The 19179-nt window shown below is 37.5% G+C and overlaps 1 protein-coding gene across 5 annotated transcripts in view; it reads right to left on the bottom strand.

Moving 5' to 3' along the window:
• The window catches only part of LOC148852529 (etoposide-induced protein), a 29207-nt gene extending 12777 nt beyond the window's left edge, over nucleotides 1-16430 (bottom strand). The window contains exons 1-8 of one of the 5 annotated variants that reach the window (XM_088943061.1): nucleotides 16052-16430; nucleotides 15903-15968; nucleotides 15089-15239; nucleotides 13262-13314; nucleotides 6123-6254; nucleotides 5918-5981; nucleotides 5607-5692; nucleotides 5441-5523 (exon numbers count right to left, since the gene is read on the bottom strand). In XM_088943061.1, the coding sequence (XP_088799187.1) occupies nucleotides 5441-5523; nucleotides 5607-5692; nucleotides 5918-5981; nucleotides 6123-6254; nucleotides 13262-13314; nucleotides 15089-15239; nucleotides 15903-15968; nucleotides 16052-16170 (754 nt within the window). In that variant the 5' untranslated portion in view covers nucleotides 16171-16430. The remainder of the gene's footprint in view (nucleotides 1-5440; nucleotides 5524-5606; nucleotides 5693-5917; nucleotides 5982-6122; nucleotides 6255-13261; nucleotides 13315-15088; nucleotides 15240-15902; nucleotides 15969-16051) is intronic. The other 4 variants (XM_088943063.1, XM_088943064.1, XM_088943065.1 and 1 more) reach the window with 4 other exon arrangements.
• Between the last annotated feature and the right edge of the window lie 2749 nt (nucleotides 16431-19179).

Raw genomic sequence — 19179 nt, 5'->3', positions numbered from 1 at the left:
AGTATAATCCTTGTTCCGGTAATTTGGTTAAATTTTGGGAGCACTCTTGGCTGAGCAATTCACCTTTAAAGGAACAATATCCTTCTTTTTTGCCCTCTCCATCCATAGAGAGAAGCTGATTTCTCTTCTTTCTTGGCTCCTTCCAGTTCTAGCTTTGGTCTGAACTGGGATTTGGGTTTTAGAAGAGGCATCCCTGAGATTGAACTAAATAGTGTCATGGCCTTGCTTCAAGACCTTGATAGAGTGGTGTTGGATCCCTCATGAAGGGACAATAGAATTTGGATCCCTTCAGCCTCGGGTTCCTTTACCTATGCATCATTCTTTTTGCATTTAATACAGCCGAGTATTAATATGGTTGGGTCTTTTTCAGTAAAGGAGGTTTAGTAATCCTATTCCGCCTAGAGTTGGTGGCTTCTGCTGGGAAGTGTACTTGGAGAGAATTAACACATGTGATTTACTGCAAAGAAAAAGACCTAATTGGTGTCTTTCCCCCTCCTAGTGCTCTCTTTGTAAAGTCAACGGTGAGTCTTGCTACCACTTATTAATACCCTGCCCCTTTGCTTCTGCAATTTGGGAATGGTTTCTCTTTGTCTGGGTGAGGTGGAACACCCCCCCCCTTCTTCTGTTCAGCTTGTTCTCCTATACCTTTGTTGGAGGGCAAAAGAAGAGGGGAAGAACTCTTTGGAGATGCACAAGGGCCATTTTATGCTGGACACTCTAGGAAGAAAGAAATCAAAGAACTTTTTTAGATAAGGAAAGGAACAGGGAGGCTGTAATTGAAGCCATTTCTATCAGAGTGGTTCATTAGGTAAAGACTTTGAAGCTGTTTAAAGATATTCCAGCTGGTGATTTGATGAGAAAGTGGAAGGAAATTGCTGATTCCACTCCTCCTAAGGAACAATCAAGGCTTGTTTTGGTCTCCGCCTTCCAGTAGTTTCATTAAGTTGAACTTTGATGGTAGAAGTGAAGGAAACCCAGGTCCTTCAGGCATTGGAGTTTTTAGGAACGAGGAAAGGAAAGTTATTGCTCCTTTCTTGGGTCCTATTGGAGTGAGAGATGCTTTGAGAACTGAAATATTGGCTGTCTTGGAGGGCATTCAAAAAGCAAAGGAGTTGAATATTTGGGGTTATCAATTGAGAGAGACTCAAAACTAGTCATTAGATGGTGGTAAAAGGAAGGGGAAGTGGGTTGGTGAGGGTTCATCTATGAGAAGAGAAGAATTAAGCGGCTGATGCAAGACATGGATGTTACTCTAAAATGGGTTAAAAGAGATGCTAATTCTTTTGCTGATTCTCTGGCTAAATAAGAGGTGGGAAGGAATTGATTATTTTGGGCATGGTTGTAATTCTATTTCCTTTTTAGGGAGAGATAAGAGAGTTTATCTCTCCCTTTCATTTGTTTGTACTTACTTCTTTGATAATTAATGAATTCTGTTTCTGTTATTGATAAAAATAAACATAGTATTCAAGGCATTGCCTAGGTGACTTGGTGCCCTTGGTGGGGCACCTTGCCTGGATACCTTGACTTATAGAAATAAGGTACTTACTTCTTTGATATTTTTCTGTTATTGATAAAAATAAACATAGTATTCAGGTGCGCCTTGGCGCATTTTGGGTTATGCGCCTCGCCTAGGTACTAGGCGCACCCCTTTCAAAAGGTGCGTGCCTGGTGCGCCTGATGCGCCTTGCGCCTCAGCCCAGGTGTGCGCCTTTTAAAAATTTTGGGCTTTTTGCTTTTTTTTTTTAGTCTAACAGCTGCCTCGAAGGGCGTGATACAAAGGTGACTCATAGAATCAAGAATGCAATATGTTTTACATCATATTAACTAGTTGAAGCAATGCAATTAAGGAAAAAAAGAGATTATGGGTTTTACATGCTTGAAAATGCTTTATATGTTTGCTTTTATTTTTAAATTTTCATTTGAATACACTTTACATGTTATGTTTATGTATGTTAATTTTAGATAATAGGTTTTTTAAATCATTTATTTTAAAATTTAAGTTTATATTTTTTATTAACATTATGTTTAATATTTTTTGAAATTTTTGCATTTTTTTGTAATTTTGCGCCTTTCTTAAAAAGGTGTGTGCCTCACCTTGCACCTTGCGCTTTTAAAACATTAATCCTAGGTGACAAAAAATCACAAAGTGGGCAACATATTATAATATCATTAATATTGCTAGATCTTACTAATATGTGTAATTATACTTTGTTTTAAAGTTTGACTATCAAAATTTAAAATATCCAAGGGTTTTGAGAAGAGATAAAGAAAAAAAAAATGAAGTATAAAGAGTTTTTTTCTCTCTCTCTAATGCATATGCAGAAGAAAGGAAAGAATTCATGGGGAAACAAACCAATTTTATTTTTGGGTTATTGGATATTGGTGTTGTTTCTGTTTTCTATTTTCTAGTTGTGGGTTAAGAATAGAGTTCTGTTTTTTAGATTTTTATTGCTAATTCAAAATTACTATTTATGGTAACTCTGGGGATACTATTTACAGTAATTCTCATAATTACTATTTTTAATAAGCTCATGATTTATTAGTTTTAGTAATTTCTGATGTCTTTAAATTAAGTAGTTTTAGTCGGATTAGAAAAGTGTCACTTTGAGTTTTTAGAAGCTTGAGTCCTTATTTTAAGTTTTCTAATGGGTTAGTTATGGATTTGCCTTAGTTCTAAAGCAATTAGGAGTTGTGTTAGGTCAATTTCCTAGTCCAAATTAGATTTTGAAAAGGGACATCCGTAAGTTGAGTCTATAAATAGAGTCATTGTAATTTGAGTTAAAAGGAGAGTGATTTGATGAAATAAAGATTGGTTTAGTGACTTCTGGTTGTTACCAGAAGTTTTTTCTCCCCCCCCCCCTCTCTTATTTCTACTTTTAAGCAATCTTTCTCTTTGTTGTTTACCCTAATAGCAAGAGTTCTCCTCTTTCTTCTAATTTCTTTCTCATTCTTTGGTAATAGCAAGCATTCTAATTGTTTCTCCATTCATATCCTTCATCTCTAACCAGTCACAGCCCCTCACCTCATTCACCCCACAAAGCCCACCACCAGATCTCTCTCTCTCTCTCTCTCTCTCTCTCTCTCTCTCTCTCTCTCTCTCTCTCTCTCTCTCTCTCTCTCTCTCTCTCTCTCTCTCTCTCCTTATTTCTTCTTTTAAGCAATCTGTCTCTTTCCCAACAGCAAGAGTTCTCTTTCTAATTTCTCTCTCATTCTTTGGTAACAGAAAGCATTCTAATTGTTTCTCCATTCATATCCTTCACCTCTAACCACCCACAGCCCCTCATTCACCCCCACAAAGCCCAGCACCAGATCCACTCCCTCCCTCCCTCTCAGCACCCACAGCTCCTCATTCACCCCACAAAGCCCACCACCAGATCCTAAGTTGGTAGGACCCCTCCCTGTCCTTCATCCTTCTCTCTCTCTCTCTCTCTCTCTCTCTCTCTCTCTCTCTCTCTCTCCCTTTTTCTCTTTTACTTACTCTCTATCTGAAAATTTTATCATGTAAAATTATAGCCTTCTTTGGTTGCTAATTTGATATGAAATTGTTTTATTAAATTCTTATTATATTAATATTATTTTTGAAATATTGAACTTAAAATATTTAAAATACTATTGTCTTAGATATGATAATTCACCAGTTTTGAGAGGAAATTTAATGTTCTTAAAAGGAATTGCTATTTTCTTTTTTAATTAATATGCATGCTGAGTGGTATATAAAACTAGGGAACTAGCTGAAATTTAGTTTTTTATTTTATAAAATCGTTATCACCTAGGCAACTAGGTACTGTTATCTTGCAAATGGACTTACATTATTTGCTATCACTGGGTAGAGGCTGCAGATTTGATGAAACACTAAAACAGCAAAAAGAAAAAGAAATAAATAGACTGATAGGTGGTAGCTAAGAGGGGACAGATCTGCTCCTTGGCTATATCTTCACCACATATGGATAGTTATGTCTTTGACATCCAGATTGAACACCTCATTTGGTTGAACTGCAAGAGACACAGATTACAGGATATTCCAGTTGGGCACAGGCTGAAATTTTAATGAAACACTAAAATAGAAGAATAAAAAAGAAAAGAAAATGGAACAAATAGGTTGATGGCTGGCTGTTAAGAGGGGATGGATCTGTTCCTTGGTTGTATCTTCACCACATAAAAGAAGTTAAATAGTTGGTAGTTTGAACACCTTGTTTGGATGCATCCCAAGAGCAGCAGATTACTGGGTATTCCAGTTAGTTTACAGGGTGCATATTTTGATGAAATGCTAAAACAGCAAAAGGAAGAGAAAAAGGAATAAATAGGCTAACAAGTGATGATTAATAAAAAGATGGTGCCTTGGTTATATATTTGCCACATAAGGGAACCTAGGCCTTTGGTATTCAGATTGACCAATTCCTTTGCTAATTTTCCTAGCTAGGGAAGAAACCAACAAGGCTGACTCTTACTGGAGTCCTTACATAGGGGCGAGCACATTTATACCTGTTGCTAGCTATATTGGCTTAGCAAGTTTTATGTATTCTGTTTGACTTCTTTTTCTCAGTAATAAAATTCTCATTGATCTGTTACTGGTAAAAAACAAATATATAGGCTTATAGCAGGAATTATTGATAAGAATCTTCCCATGAAACCAAATATCTATTGAAGTCTCACCAGCCAAGGACAACAGGAAGATGGAACCTCACTACCACATAAGAACATAAACTTATAAGAATAGCAGAATGAACTCAGATATTCATTAAGAAAAATGGACTAGAAGAGGTATGCATAAGTCATTACAAGACTACTCTTTAAAGCAACTAAAATATGTCTTTCTTGAAAGAAAAAAAATCTAACAAAGAAATAATGAACTAATATTAAAAGCCGGTATCTTCTAGAAAATAAATAAATAATAATTATAAACATTCAAAAGGATATCTGATAACTCTGAAATAAATCCTTCTAGATCCCATAAAATAACTTCAACTTTTGATTATCAACTACAAGATTAAAACTGCTGAGGCTTAAGAACCACAATAAAGAACAAGTTTCTTGGTTGCTTATCCTAGTGTTTAAACTGAAAGCAAACTGTGCAGTTTTATACTTGTAAAAATCCATTACCCATATTGGTTCAAGATAGCTTGGGAGGGGTCCTTTTGCATTTTTAAGCAATGTTAATATTTTTGCCCCTACCCTAGGAGATTTTGTAGAAAGTACTTGGGGTTTTATAACCTAATTCCATGCAAAGAGAACTAGAGCATTTCAGAAAACAATACTTTGCTAAACTTATAGTTTATGATTATCATGTTGTCAATTCCAGAGAAGATATTTTTATTACCAAAACCCGCAAAAAAGGCCCAGTTTGATTCAAAGAAGTCAAGCCTTTTATCCAAAGCAACATCAGCAGGATTCCATTGTACCTAAGCAGTAAAAGAGATTCCAGAGAAGATATTTTTATTACCAAAACCCGCAAAAAAGGCCCAGTTTGATTCAAAGAAGTCAAGCCTTTTATCCAAAGCAACATCAGCAAGATTCCATTTGTACCTAAGCAGTAAAAGAGAAAAAAACTTGTCACCTAGGAAAGCATAAAGGTGACATGCAACAGAATATGAAAGTTCTCCACATACTCGAAACAGTAATAGGCATACATCCAGGAAAGAAGAAGAAAGTTGAGAACTTTCCCAATGTAGGGTATCAACCCTGCAGCAAAAACCTGCATTATAATACCCAAATACCATCAAAGGCAGTATTTGTACAACAACAATTGTTTTATGATGAGTTCATTCACATTTACATCATGCCTTCTTATAAAACCTCAGTACATTTGTTACCTATTCATACCACTAAATGAAAATGAATCCATGATATTAAAAAAAAAAAAAAAAATACAACACACACATCAAAAAACAATGAATGAACCTATATAAAAATAATGCACCTCTAGGAAGAAGAAACTCAACAGAAGAACTGAATAGATCTGTTCTCCAATTCCAATTATTACCCTGTCTTAACAAAAGAAAGAACATGTATTGAGCATATATTAAGAATCCAATGTTTCACTGTATGGAAATCGTCACAAGGGATGAAGCACTAAAGGCTCTGTTCTATAAAATAATAACCACTGATGAGGTTACGATAGTTACCCCCCAAGGCCAGGACATTTATCTGCATGTAATGAATCCTGTGAATTTGGTAATGTCTCAATAGATAGCTCTGCTATGGCAGAATGATGCTTCCCCATTGCAACAAAAGCATGCTTAGCTATATCATTGTACCTGGATTACAATAAACATTCAGAGATGCAAAGTTGTACAAGAAAAAAAATGCAGCATTTTAAACAGTAGCACATCATGGCATCTTAAGCCCACCATGCAAAAGTAGCTAGAAACTGAAGCAAAAAAGAAATGAATCATTGCTTCAAGGACTGAAATAGTGATACAATGGGAAGAATGAATAAAAATGCCAAATTTTTTATATATTCAAATACTTCCAATGGATTAAGTGCATAAGATTGATAAGAGAAATGATATTAGTACTATGGTTAAAAAGAAGTTGAGGCATGCAAGAAATTACGGGCATTCTTCTTGGGAGGTGAGGAATATGCAAGAAAAATCCTCTTGGAATTAGAGGAGAGAAGGAAAAGAGTTGTTTTCTGTTGTTGGATTGAGTGTATTCTTGATGTTAGATTGCTGTCAGCATGTTCTTTTCTTTACTTAAGTTTTATGTTTAGGGTGGGCCACCAGGGACCCACTTGTAATTTTCTTTTTTTATATTGTTACATCATATTAATATAAAAGAGAAGCTGGGCGCTGCCAGCCTAATCTTTTGGCTCTCACACATCTTTCTCCCCCTTCTCTTCTCTCCTCTCTCATCTCTCTGTCTATTCTTGTAAGAAAACATGATATCAGAGCACAAATCTGGGCAATAGGAGTCGCTTTTTCTTCAACTCAGATTTCTGATCTTCTGAACAGTAAGGACAAGAAACCATAATAGTCTGATCAGAACTATCTCTTCTCTTTTTTTTTTTTGGGGGGGGGGGGGGGGGGGGTTCTTCCTTGGTCGGAGCACCAAGGTAACCCTAGTAGGAGGAGGCTGATGCTGTGAAGCCTTTTTTTTCTCCTTGTTGGCTGATGCTGTTAAGGCTTAGTCGTGTTCTTTTTTGCACCTTCGTACAGGTGCTGTACAGGGGTGTGAGATCCCCTTTGTGACAGGTATGGGCTGTGACTGATTGGTGTGTGAAGTGTGTAGTCCAATAGTGACTATTTTTCAATTCGTTTGGACTGGTAGTAGATTACAGCAGTGTTCTCTTTATATCTGAACTATTTCTGGACTAATTTTTTGTACTGTTTAGTTGCTGCCAGTAGACCTCAGAAGTGTAACTGTGAGAGGTAGTCCTTGTGTGAGGACTGGTCTTGTTACCTGCAGCCCTTGTCTTTTGACTTGTGACCTGTTTTTTGCCAATGGCGAATGATGATTCTGCCTCATCTGGAGTTACATCAACCCATAGTATGGCTGGTATGGGGGTTGAAGGTATGATGTTCCCTATGCCAATCACCCCTTTAAACGGCCTGAACTACCTGAAGTGGGCTAAAGGTGTAAAACTCTATGTAACAGTGAGGGGAAAAGCTGGTTACATAAATGGAAGGGTGAAAGAACCCAAGAGTGGGACTGCCGAACATGATCAGTGGGAACAAGAAAACAGTATGGTGATGTCATGGCTTCTTGCAGCCATGGAATCTGATGTGAAGAAGAACTTTATGTGGGCAGACACTGCAAGTGAGATTTTGGAACAGGCCAAAACCACCTATTCTAAGCAAAGGCACTATGCCAAGATCTACCAGCTACAAGCTGAATCCTCAACCTGTAAACAGGAGAACCATAGCTTATCAGCCTATTATTCAGCCCTTACTTCAGTATGGAAGGAATTGAATCACTATAAGGCTATAGAATGGAAATATGATGATGATGCTAAAGCTTATAAGAAGCTGGTTTCTCAGCAGCGGGTTTTTGCCTTCTTGTTGGGACTAAACCCCGTATATGAACCACTTAGAGTTCAGATCTTAGGAAGTAAAGAGCTGCTTTCACTCCAAGAAGTATATGCCCTTGTTCAGTCCGAGGAAAGTAGGTGGAGTGTGATGATTACAACTGAGGGGAAGCAACAGATAGCATTAGTTGCAATGGGTGGTAATAATATGGGAAAGAAAAATGACTCCAGGAAAGTTGATGATAAGGACAAGCTATTCTGTACCCATTGCCGACGTTCAAGACATACACATGACACATGCTGGGAGATCCATGGGAGGCCAAAGTGGGCTGTAAAGAACCAAGAATAGGATAAGGTACAGGGTCAAAAGAAGCCTAATACAACACACAATGCAGCAAATGTGGCAACCCAAGAAACTCGGTCTACTGGGGTGTCAGCTGATACTACTCAGGAGCACTTCACTGGTTTTGACCCCAAGGAAGATATCATGAACTCCTTCCGTAGTCATTTGGAATCATATGGTAGGACCTTGCGCCAGATGGATAGTTTAACTACTGGTAACCCTTCTACTTCATTTGCATCTACATCAGGTAATACAAGCTCTACCTTCCATGTATCCACTGCCACTAATTCCCCCTAGATCATTGACTCAGGGGCCTCTAATCACGTAACCAGTAAGCCAAACCTATTCCAGTCTTATAACCTTTTGTCAAGAAGGGATAAAGTGAGACTTGTAGATGGATCATTCTCCTCCGTTGCAGGCCAAGGATCAATATTCCTCCCTCATGGACTTAACCTGAATAACATTTTGCATGTTCCTTAGCTTCCCATTAATCTTCTGTTTATTGGTAGCATCACAAACTCATTAAACTGCAATGTAACTTTTTTTCCTGATTCATGTGTTTTCTAGGATCTAACTTCTGCGAGGACGATTTGTAGAGGAAGCTTAGTGGATGGTCTCTACACTCTCGATAACAAGGCTGGTTTCTCGGTGTCATTGTTAGAGTCACATAGTCAATCAAATGAGTCAATTTTCTGTGGCATAATCAGCTAGGTCATGTGTCTTTTGAAATAGTGAAGTCTTTGTTTCCTTTTTTATTTAAGTGTTGTTCGGTGTTAGATTTCCATTGTCAAACGTGTCAATTAAGTAAACAATATAGAACAATATTTCATTCAAGTAATAAAAGATCCAGTTTTCCTTTCCATATTGTGTTATTCTGATGTTTGGGGGCCTACTACAATAACTTCGGAGGGTAGGTATAAATACTTTATCACATTGGTTGATGATTTCTCTCATTATACATGGGTATTTCCTATGAGTAGCAGAGATGAAGTCCCAAAGATTGTGAGAGATTTTCAAAGGATGGTGTTTACACAATTTCATGTTGAAATTTAGATCTTTTAATCAAACAATGCAAAAGAATATTTCCATGGAGAGCTCAACGAGTTCTTTGCTTCTCATGGATCCATTCATAGGAGCTCGTATGCAAGAACACCAAAACAAAACGGTGTGGCAGAAAGAAAGAACAAACACCTCCTTGAGGTAGCCCGAGGGATGATGCTACATATGAATGTTCCCAAACGCTTTTGGGTTGAGGTTGTACTAGTTGCTGCTTATGTCATAAACCGCATGCCCTCTAGAGTGTTAAAGTATGAGGCCCCTTATCACTTATTGTTTCCTCAATCTCCTTTGTTCTCCATTCCTATGAGGGTGTTTGGTTGTTGTGCCTTTGTCCATGACTTATCTCCATCGCGTGGTAAATTGGATCCTCAGTCTATTCCTTGTATCTTTTTGGGGTATCCCTCCTCACAAAAGGGTTACCGGTGCTTTGATCCTGTTGGTCATAAGTTCTTTGTCTCCATGGATGTCTCGTTTTTTGAGTCCAAATCGTTCTTCCCTGCTTCTCCTCGAGGGGAGAGTAATGTGGAAGAGGATAAGTAGGTCTGTCAAGTCTCCCTGCCTTCTATTTCGGATCCTGCTCCCTTTCGTGTCTTTCAACGTAAACGCCATAGAGATTAGCAATGTGAAAGATGTGGAACCACCAAACACTAAGCAACTAACAATGTCAGATTCCCAAGAGGTAAGTCCAGCACCTTCCATTTCACCTGTTGATACCCTAGCTCCCATTCCGGTTGTGGATGACCTTGACATTCCTATTGCTCACAGAAAGGGAGTCAGGTCATGCACTATCAAACACCCCATTACCTAGTATGTTTCCTATTATCACATTTCCCCTTCTCACTATGCCTTCCTATCTGCAATTGATAGCATCCCCACGCCCAGAAATGTAGTAGAGGCTTTAAAATACCCTGAATGGATAGATGCAATGAAGGAGGAAATTAATGCCCTCCATAAGAATCAAACATGGGAGTTGGTGGATCTTCCAAAAGGGAAAGACCCAATGGGGGTGTAAATGGGTGTTTACAGTGAAACACAAGGCAGACAAGACAATTGAAAGGTACAAAAACAAGGCTGGTAGCTAAAGGGTACACTCAAGTATATGGTGTTGACTATGATGAAACGTTTGCTCCAGTAGCTAAGATGAACTCAATTCGAGTTCTTTTATCATTAGCTGCAAACCTTGACTAGGAATTGCATCAATTGGATATAAAGAATGCCTTTTTAAATGGTGATCTAGAAGAGGAGGTCTACATGGTTCAATCCCTAGGTTTCTGTGCCAAAGGAAGTGAAAATAAGGTAATGCGAGCTAAGATAGTCTCTCTATGGTTTAAAACAATCTCCTAGAGCATGGTTCAATAAATTTCATATGGCAGTTTAGCAAGTAGGGTTCAAACAATGTCAGTCTGATTACACTCTCTTTATGAAGAGATGTCAGGAACAAGTGATTGTGTTGATAGTGTACGTGGATGATATCATCATTACAGGAAACCGAAGCACAAAAATGCAAAAGTTGAAGGAATTCCTTACCTCTCAATTTGAAGTAAAAGACCTGGATCCCCTAAACTACTTTCTAGGAATTGAAGTTGCATGCTTAAAAAGGGGCATCTTCATTTCTCAGAGGAAGTATATCCTTGATCTGTTACAGGACACAGGCAAGTTAGGTGCAAAACCAGCAGATACCCCTATGGATGTGATGTTGATCATAAACTAGGAGATTGTGATGGTGAACCACTAGAAGATGTAAAACAGTTTCAAAGGTTAGTGGGAAGGTTGTTTTATTTGTCCATGACACGTCTAGACATTGCTTATTCAGTTGGGGTCCTGAGCCAATTCATGCATTCCCCCAAGAGACCACACATGGAGGCAGCAGAGAGGATTCTTAGGTATTTGAAGAAGTATCCAGGAATAGGATTGCTATTCAGCAAACATAATCATCTGAGAGTGGAAGCCTATATAGATGCTGATTGGGCAGGTGTTGTGAATGATAGAAAATCCATAAGTGGGTACTGTACTTTTGTAGAAGGAAATCTAGTGACATGGAGAAGTAAGAAACAAAGTGTAGTTGCAAGGTCAAGTGCTGAAGCGGGCGGAGTATAGGGCTATGGCGCATGGGGTGGCTGAAGAACCCTGTTAGGGGAACTTGGGGTTATTGTTCACAATCCTATGTCCCTCTACTGTGACAATAAGGTAGCTATTAACATTGCTAGCAATCCTATCCTACATGATAGGACCAAACACATTGAAGTAGACAAGCACTTCATAAGAGAAAAATTGGAAAAGGGAGAATTTTGTACTCCTTATGTCAAATACAAGGAGCAACTTGCTGATGTTCTCACAAAAGGGCTTCCATACTTGAGGCACAATGAACTATGCGACAAGCTGCGCATGATAGATATATTCTGCCCAACTTGAGGGGGAGTGTTGTTGGATTGAGTGTCTATTCTTGTTGTTAGATTGTTGTCAGCGTAGACTGTTGTCAGCATGTTCTTTTCTTTACTTAAGTTTTATGTTTAGGGTGGCCGCTAGGGACCTACTTGTAATTTTCTTTTTTTATATTTTTACATCATATTAATATAAAAGAGAAGTTGGGCACCGCTAGCCTAATCTTTTGACTATCACACATCTCCCCCCCCCCCCTTCTCTTCTCTCCTCTCTCTTCTCTCTCTCATTCTTGTAAGAAAACATTTTCCTTCATCTGAGTGTAAGTAGAAAGAGGTGTTTTGGGTCTACAACTGTGAGGTTTAATGAGCATCTTATGAATAAAATAATTTTAATAGATTGGATTAGGGGGGATACTATTGGGTGTCAGATGTTATTAAGAAACAATTTCTGTTTCTTGGGTTGGGGTGGGGGTAGTTTTTTACATTGTAATGTGCTTGGGGATAGGGGTTGGGTGCATCTTTAACTTATACAACAATAAAAAAACTAGAAATTAAATTTGAAAAACTCAAAAATACCAAAATTTTAATCACCTTGCTTCTTCCATGGTTTCTCTCCTTGCTTCCATACCTATATCTAGGGGTAAGCAAAAAAAACCGAAAAACCAAAAAGACCAAAACTGAACCGAAAAATCGGTTAACCGAACCGACCGGTTCGATTTCGGTTCGGTGTTTTTAAAAAACCAAAGGTACTGGTTCAGTTTCGGTTAAACAATATAAAAAACCGGCGGTTAACCGAACCAACCGGTATACATATATTATATATATTTTATATATTTATGTATATTACATATATTTTTTATATTTTTATATATTATAAATTAATAAATATGCATTGTATATAAATATATATATATATATTTATAATATATGATATATTATTTATTAATTAAAATATAATACTTTATATATATTTATAATTTTTTATTATAAAAATTTGAAAAACCGACAAACCGAACCGATGGTTAACCAAACCAGTCAACCAGTTAACCGACTGGTTTTGGTTCAGTTTCGGTTACCGGCTTTTGGAAAACTGGTAGTACCGGTTCGGTCCTAAAAAAAGCCCCACAGTTCGGTTAACCCCTACCTATATCATCTTCGTTTTTGATAATTACATGCAACTTACCTTGGACTATTAGACAAATGGATGGGCATATATTTTTCTTTTATGAGAATTTAATTCCAAAAAAACTAGCTAAAAAATAAGCCAATGCACATAACCAATTCTGTGGTAGCTAAAAATTTGGTTACAAGTTGGAAAGAGGTTCATGTATCAGCTGATTTGCAACTTGCAACAACATAGCAATATTTCAATTAAACAATACATCAAGAACAAAGGCATTATATTTACAAGTGAGGATTGATACCAAAATAATGATTTAATAATATTACAGAAACACTAATTGCAAAAAAATTGCTACATGGCATGAAACAGTGGATAAAAGAAACAATCAATACCAGATGCTGCTCAGAACAAAGCTGAAAACGTATAGTGGGTAAAACCAAAAGATCTGCAAGGGAAAGGCCAATCATACAGAATCAGAATGCCAAAAAATCAAAATAGATCGGAAGAGAATGCATATACAAAAACATAACTAAACAAATACAATAAAGAAAGAAAAAGGACACCTTAGAAATACCACAAAAATCACTACCTACCTTACATGGAAAATTCATCACGACAACAATTTAAATGTAGTGAAAAGAATTAGTCAGTGGTAAAAACCAAATAATCTTATTTGACCCCAATATACTATATTGCACTAAATAGAATGGAATGGTGAAACAGGACACATGTAGCCAACCCCATATAGTTGGGATAAGGCTTAGATAATGATGATGAGTCCCACCATACTATATATAAAGAGATGTAGATGCAAATACAATCCTTTTTTATTTTTGATCAGCAGAAAAGGAATTTTATTAATGAAAGATTAGGAATTACAAGATCTGGGGTGTAAGTTCCATCCCAAATCAGCAAAGATTACAGATTTTCCCAAAACATTTGCCGTCTCACAGCCCCTTGTTTGGCCAGAGAATCTGCCATTCCATTTGCTGTTCTTCTTACCCACTTAAAGGAAGCATTTAGTTCCCTTGTTAGGCTTACAATCTCCCTGAATTTATACCTGAATACCCAAGGAATCTGGGAGCTATTTCTGGTCCATGAGATGACTACTTGGGAATCCCCTTGCACCTCTATATTGTGAAAGCCTAGTTGTTTCGCAAGCCTTAACCCCTGCAGTAGACTAACCAGTTCAGCTGTCAATGCATCGCTATGCTCCAAGGGTCCTGAATATTGAGCCACCACTCTGCCTTCTTTATCTTTGAAGACACCCCACCATTCCATCACTGCCCTTGCCTTGTCTATAGCCGATAGTGCCACCTCTTTCCAGGTTCTCAAATTATCATTCAGTGAAAAGACTTTGAAATCATCCAAAGTTTTCACCCAATTTGCAGTTTTAATCTTAACTAACTCGAGGATTTCTGCTTGGGTCCTACTCTTAAGTCTTATCATTGAAAATACTATCATCTCACTCTTAATATGTGGTTTATCTCTAACGCAACAACATGTACCATTTCTTTTAATGGGAATTTATACCTAGCAGATTGCTAGGTATCTGCTAAAGAGTTAATTTTTTAACCAATGGCCAGAAAATTAATCTCTACGCACTCTATTATATTCTTTTTCTAAATCAATACAATGTATGTGACAATTCTTCCTTTTCTTAAGCTTATCTAACAACTATGAAGCAATATACCTTTGACTTGTGATGGTTAGCCTCCCTGTAATGAAGCTAGGTAAATCTTTGATATCCATTTTCTTTTAATGCAGATGCAATCCTTTGAAACTGTTTTGTTTTTATTTTTTATTTTTTTTTTCATTGATTAGCTGCAATGCTAATTATGAGCTATTAGGACCAATTACATGGTATTCCTTCTCTAACATAGAAATGTTCACTATCTCATCTATATTATAGAATTGTATAATCACAAGAAATTCATATATTAAAATAATAAGAAATTGAGGCAACAAATGGACTATTCAGATATCTTATGATCCAGAAGCAGCCAGAATTTCTACTGGCTGGTTAAAGTTGAGCTATAAAAATCTGACTAAACTGTAGAATGATTAATTGAAATGCAATTTTGAAACAAGTTCTGATTGTAACCAATAGGCCCTACAAACACACATTGCCATGTGCACATACCATGTATAGTGAAAAGAAATACGAGATAAATCATAAAATGACTCAAGCAGCTTTTTGAAAAACAATGCATACTTACATAGAATAGTTGGATAAGTCCATTACGTAAAAAGGAATATAGTTTTACAATACCACCAAGGGGGCAAAGATCTTGTGAACCAAAGTTTTGGCATTCATCAGGCAAAATCCATTGTATCGTTGGGATGACAACTGAGTTTAGAATAAACAAGCTGCAACAGAGATAAATTGAAAATTTTAAGTAAATTGGTTGCAACTGTGATTAACTTAACCAAGATACTTCATGTGCAATAAACTTTACATACAACTGAATAATGACCAAAAGAATTAAAAATCTATACAAGTAATGGAATTTGTGCATAGGGTTCCAAAAGAAAACTGAATAGCATTCAGTAAAAGAAGAAAGGGACTAAATAGGAAAAGATAAAGATAACAACCATAATCCGTTTATTGTCATGCTTCACTCATACGCACTGAAATATAGACAGCATTATCCAACTTACAGAGATTAATCTACAGAAGCACCAGAAAAAGAAGAATATAGATATGGCAGTGCACAACTCAAGTACCCAATTGTGAAAGATTGTTTTAGTTTTACTTGTACTGGTAAAGTGCCTGGAGAAAATAATTTTCAGAATATATAGCCAAATGCGCTGGGAGATGATTCCTAATTTTTTCCTATATTGTTAAGAAAAATGCCCCTTATTGACTAGCCCAGCATAATTTACCGAGATGGCAATTACAAACAATTTGATGATGATGATGATGATCCATGGTTCATCGGATAAAATACCAAAAGAAAAAAAGTTCAAGATAATGTCTTGGGATCGAGGGAGAAAACAAACTGAAGGATCAACAGAGAGGAGTAGAATTACCTTCCTAAAAAAATCAAGCCATTCAAGAGAAAGCACTGCCCAGTTCGGATAAAAAGCATTCTCGACCTACCCGAAAAGAACCCACGAATTCAATCAAACAAACAGCAACGGAAGAAGAAGAATAAGAAGAAGAAAGGAAGAGGAATAACTTGCGGCAGAAGATGACGACCCTATGAAGACAACAGGCCTCCCTGAAACCATCAAAATAGAGTAGCAGGGCTTGCTTGACCTTTCCCGTTAACGAATCCATGGACGGCATAGTTGCCATCAAAGCAGAAGAGAGAGATGGAAAGGAACCAACTGGGTGTCGACAGAACAGGATTTTCGTTTATTATCGTTGTGACCCTGTGGGATGTATGAGGTTTGGTTTGGTTTGGTGCATCATACACATCCATCAGAAATCACATCTACAGTCCCGTGTTCTTCCATCAGAGAAAGAAAAAAGGCAGAATAGAAGAGTATTTTACAAGGGAAACTGCTCTTTGGCCGGGACCATGAGCCGCAGGATTGGTAGTTGTCGCTGGGCCCTCTCAGTCTTCCATAGCTTGCCACCTTTATGCTAACGACACGTGTCTGGTCCTAACTCCCGACTAAGGAGAGAGAGACTGAGTGTGGGACCCACCTAGTTTTGTCATGTGGAGGAATCTCCAATGACAGATCCACGACATGCATTGGATGCTCAACCTGCTTGGGAATTTATAATGGCGCTTTCTTGTTCAGCTTCCTTACACAAGCTATATTTTCTTTTTTTTTGTTTCTGAGATCGGAGAATAAAAAATGTGAGTCAACCTGTTGAAAAACAGCTCAACTGTGAGAGAAGACAAGCTCTGATGAGAAAAAATCTGGGATAGTCCTTGCAACCTCTTTTTTGGTGAAAATGAACTTTGATTAAGAAATCACAGAGAGAGGGCAGACTGAAGAGGAGTACAGCCATTCCAGTGCTCTCTTTCAACCAAATTGGATGGTGGTGAAACCAGAGTCTTCTCTCTCTCTCTCTACACATGCTAGTAGACAAAAAATGGGCCACCCTGTTCTCAAATCTACATACATGAGACAAACAAACTGATTGATCAAAGGGCTTCATTTATGCTTTAACATCACTGAGTTGGAACCAGACATTATGATGTACAAGATTGTTTAGATGGCAAAGCCTCTCAAAAGAGAGTCAAACTATCACTGGCCAATATAAGAGTAACCTTTTTTCAATTTCAAACCCATCAAAGCTGCATTGAGTTCAGAGGACAGCTCAGAAGTCAGAGCTAGGCCACCCTGTTCTCAAATCTACATGCATGAGAGAAACAAACTGGTTCAAAGTACTTCATCTCTCTCCTTTTAACCTCACCAAGAAGGAACCAGACATCATGATGTTTTGGATGGATAAGCCTCTCAAAGAGAGTCAAACTATCACTGACCAATACAAGATTCTTCATATTGATAAATTTATCTAACTTCAAACCCATCTAATTGAAGTCTGAACATTGACAAAACCTGTGTAAGAATATCTGCACCTTTATTGCTTTCCAATAGAAGTACTGAGGTTGCACACATCAGCTTCTATCAAGGAGGGAGGTGATTTTTCTAAATAGGAGAGTATTTTCCGGTTGAACAATGTGCCGATTAGTTATGGCTTGGATAGATGATGAGTGGGAATTTGATTTGAGGATAACTTTCTGGTAACCTTTCTCCCAAAAAAGGCAAGAGCAAAGACCATGATATATACCATGGTTTTCAAAACCCGACTGGACCAGACAGTTGGACCGGAAAAACCAGGAACCATTCAGGTGACTGGTTCTGTTTTACCCCAAAACAGCTATTTCGCCAAAAACTGTTGATTTGGCTAGCAAACCGCTGACCCAGGTGGTTGAACTGTTCAAACCATTCGAACCATCCAATGGTTTTGACCATTTTTTTTTAACTTCTTTTGTTAGAACGGACCGTCCGTTCGGTTCGAATGGTCAAACCGCTTGACCCGAGAACTAGACCCCTGACTGATACATTGTCTGGTTCAGTTTTGAAAATCTTCATATATACCACAAAGTTTAGCCAAATTGTTAGTAGATATAGTATAGGTTTGGTTCCTTGGAAGTTTATAGATGGGTCATTTATTGCCTAAAATGTTTATTTGTAAAACTTTACTTTAAACATTTCTTACTTTTGTTGTTTGGTTGGGCATTACTTTAAACGTTTCTTACTTTTCACCTCAGGTTAACACCCCATAAAAATGTGCCACATAAGCATTTCGTTTCAAGAATGCTCAGGCTACCCTTAGCTGCACTTTTTTATTAATTTTAAGTTTTTGACTAATGTCTTAAAAACCAACCTAGAGGCCAACGAAGTGGTGGCTCAATTGGTATGTAAATTGGGTAGTCCCATAAGAGATATAGATTTGAACCCCAATAGGGTCTCCCATTGGCTTTGGAGAAGATTTATTGGATTGACGCTAAAAGTGTCGCATTATGCTCAAGAAAAATGAATCATAGCCCATATGGGACCACAAGGCGTGCGGTTAAATACCAAAAACAAAAATAAAAACTAACTTGGAGGATGAACCATTTTCCCTCCCAAGGCCCCGTGCGATGCATGGAATCTCAAAAGATGTTAGGGCTTATTTGGCTTAAAACTTATTGCTCTGTGGGACTACACAACGCAAGGATAGGAATGGCAATTTTCCCTATCCCCATAGAGTACCCAGCCTCCCTAAGCAGGCAAAGATGGGAATGGAGATTGCCTTAGCAAGGACAAAGTGGGCATGGGATTAATAGGAATACTTAATTGGGGACAGGGAATGGAGATTGCCCTTAGCCAAACCAAGGGTCATGTAAGAAATCTATGAACTAGTCATTACCCAATAACAAGTGTGTACCATGTTAGAGAATTGCTTTAATTTTCATCATCCCAATCCAAGTTGTAGAACTACTTGTTAGCAAACTCTTAGAAGTTTTTATCCTTCAAATATTTTGATGCAAGAATCTAGGCCCATAGTGAATCAACAATTGTTGGAAAATGCTAACAAATTTTTGCTAGTAATACTTGATTTCAGTGTTTAGTTGCATAAAGCCCAAAACCACATTCTTATTTTAAGTTAATCATGGTCGACTAAGGTGTGAGATGAACTTTTGATTTTTCCTTTGCATCACCCCACCAAAAGTTTCTATAAACGACATCTAACTTATTACAAATGTCATTTGGGAGAAGATTTGTTTGCATGTAGTAGATTAGTACAGTCTCAAGAAAATATTTTGATCAAACTATCCTTCCTGCTTGAGAGAGAAGATAA

Source organism: Nelumbo lutea, chromosome 5 (assembly GCF_056320005.1).
Source record: "Nelumbo lutea isolate HS-2025 chromosome 5, American lotus-T2T, whole genome shotgun sequence".
NCBI classification, from domain to species: Eukaryota; Viridiplantae; Streptophyta; class Magnoliopsida; order Proteales; family Nelumbonaceae; genus Nelumbo; species Nelumbo lutea.
The sequence above is the reverse complement of the archived record's forward strand: the minus strand, read 5'-3'. Positions and strand labels throughout refer to the sequence as shown.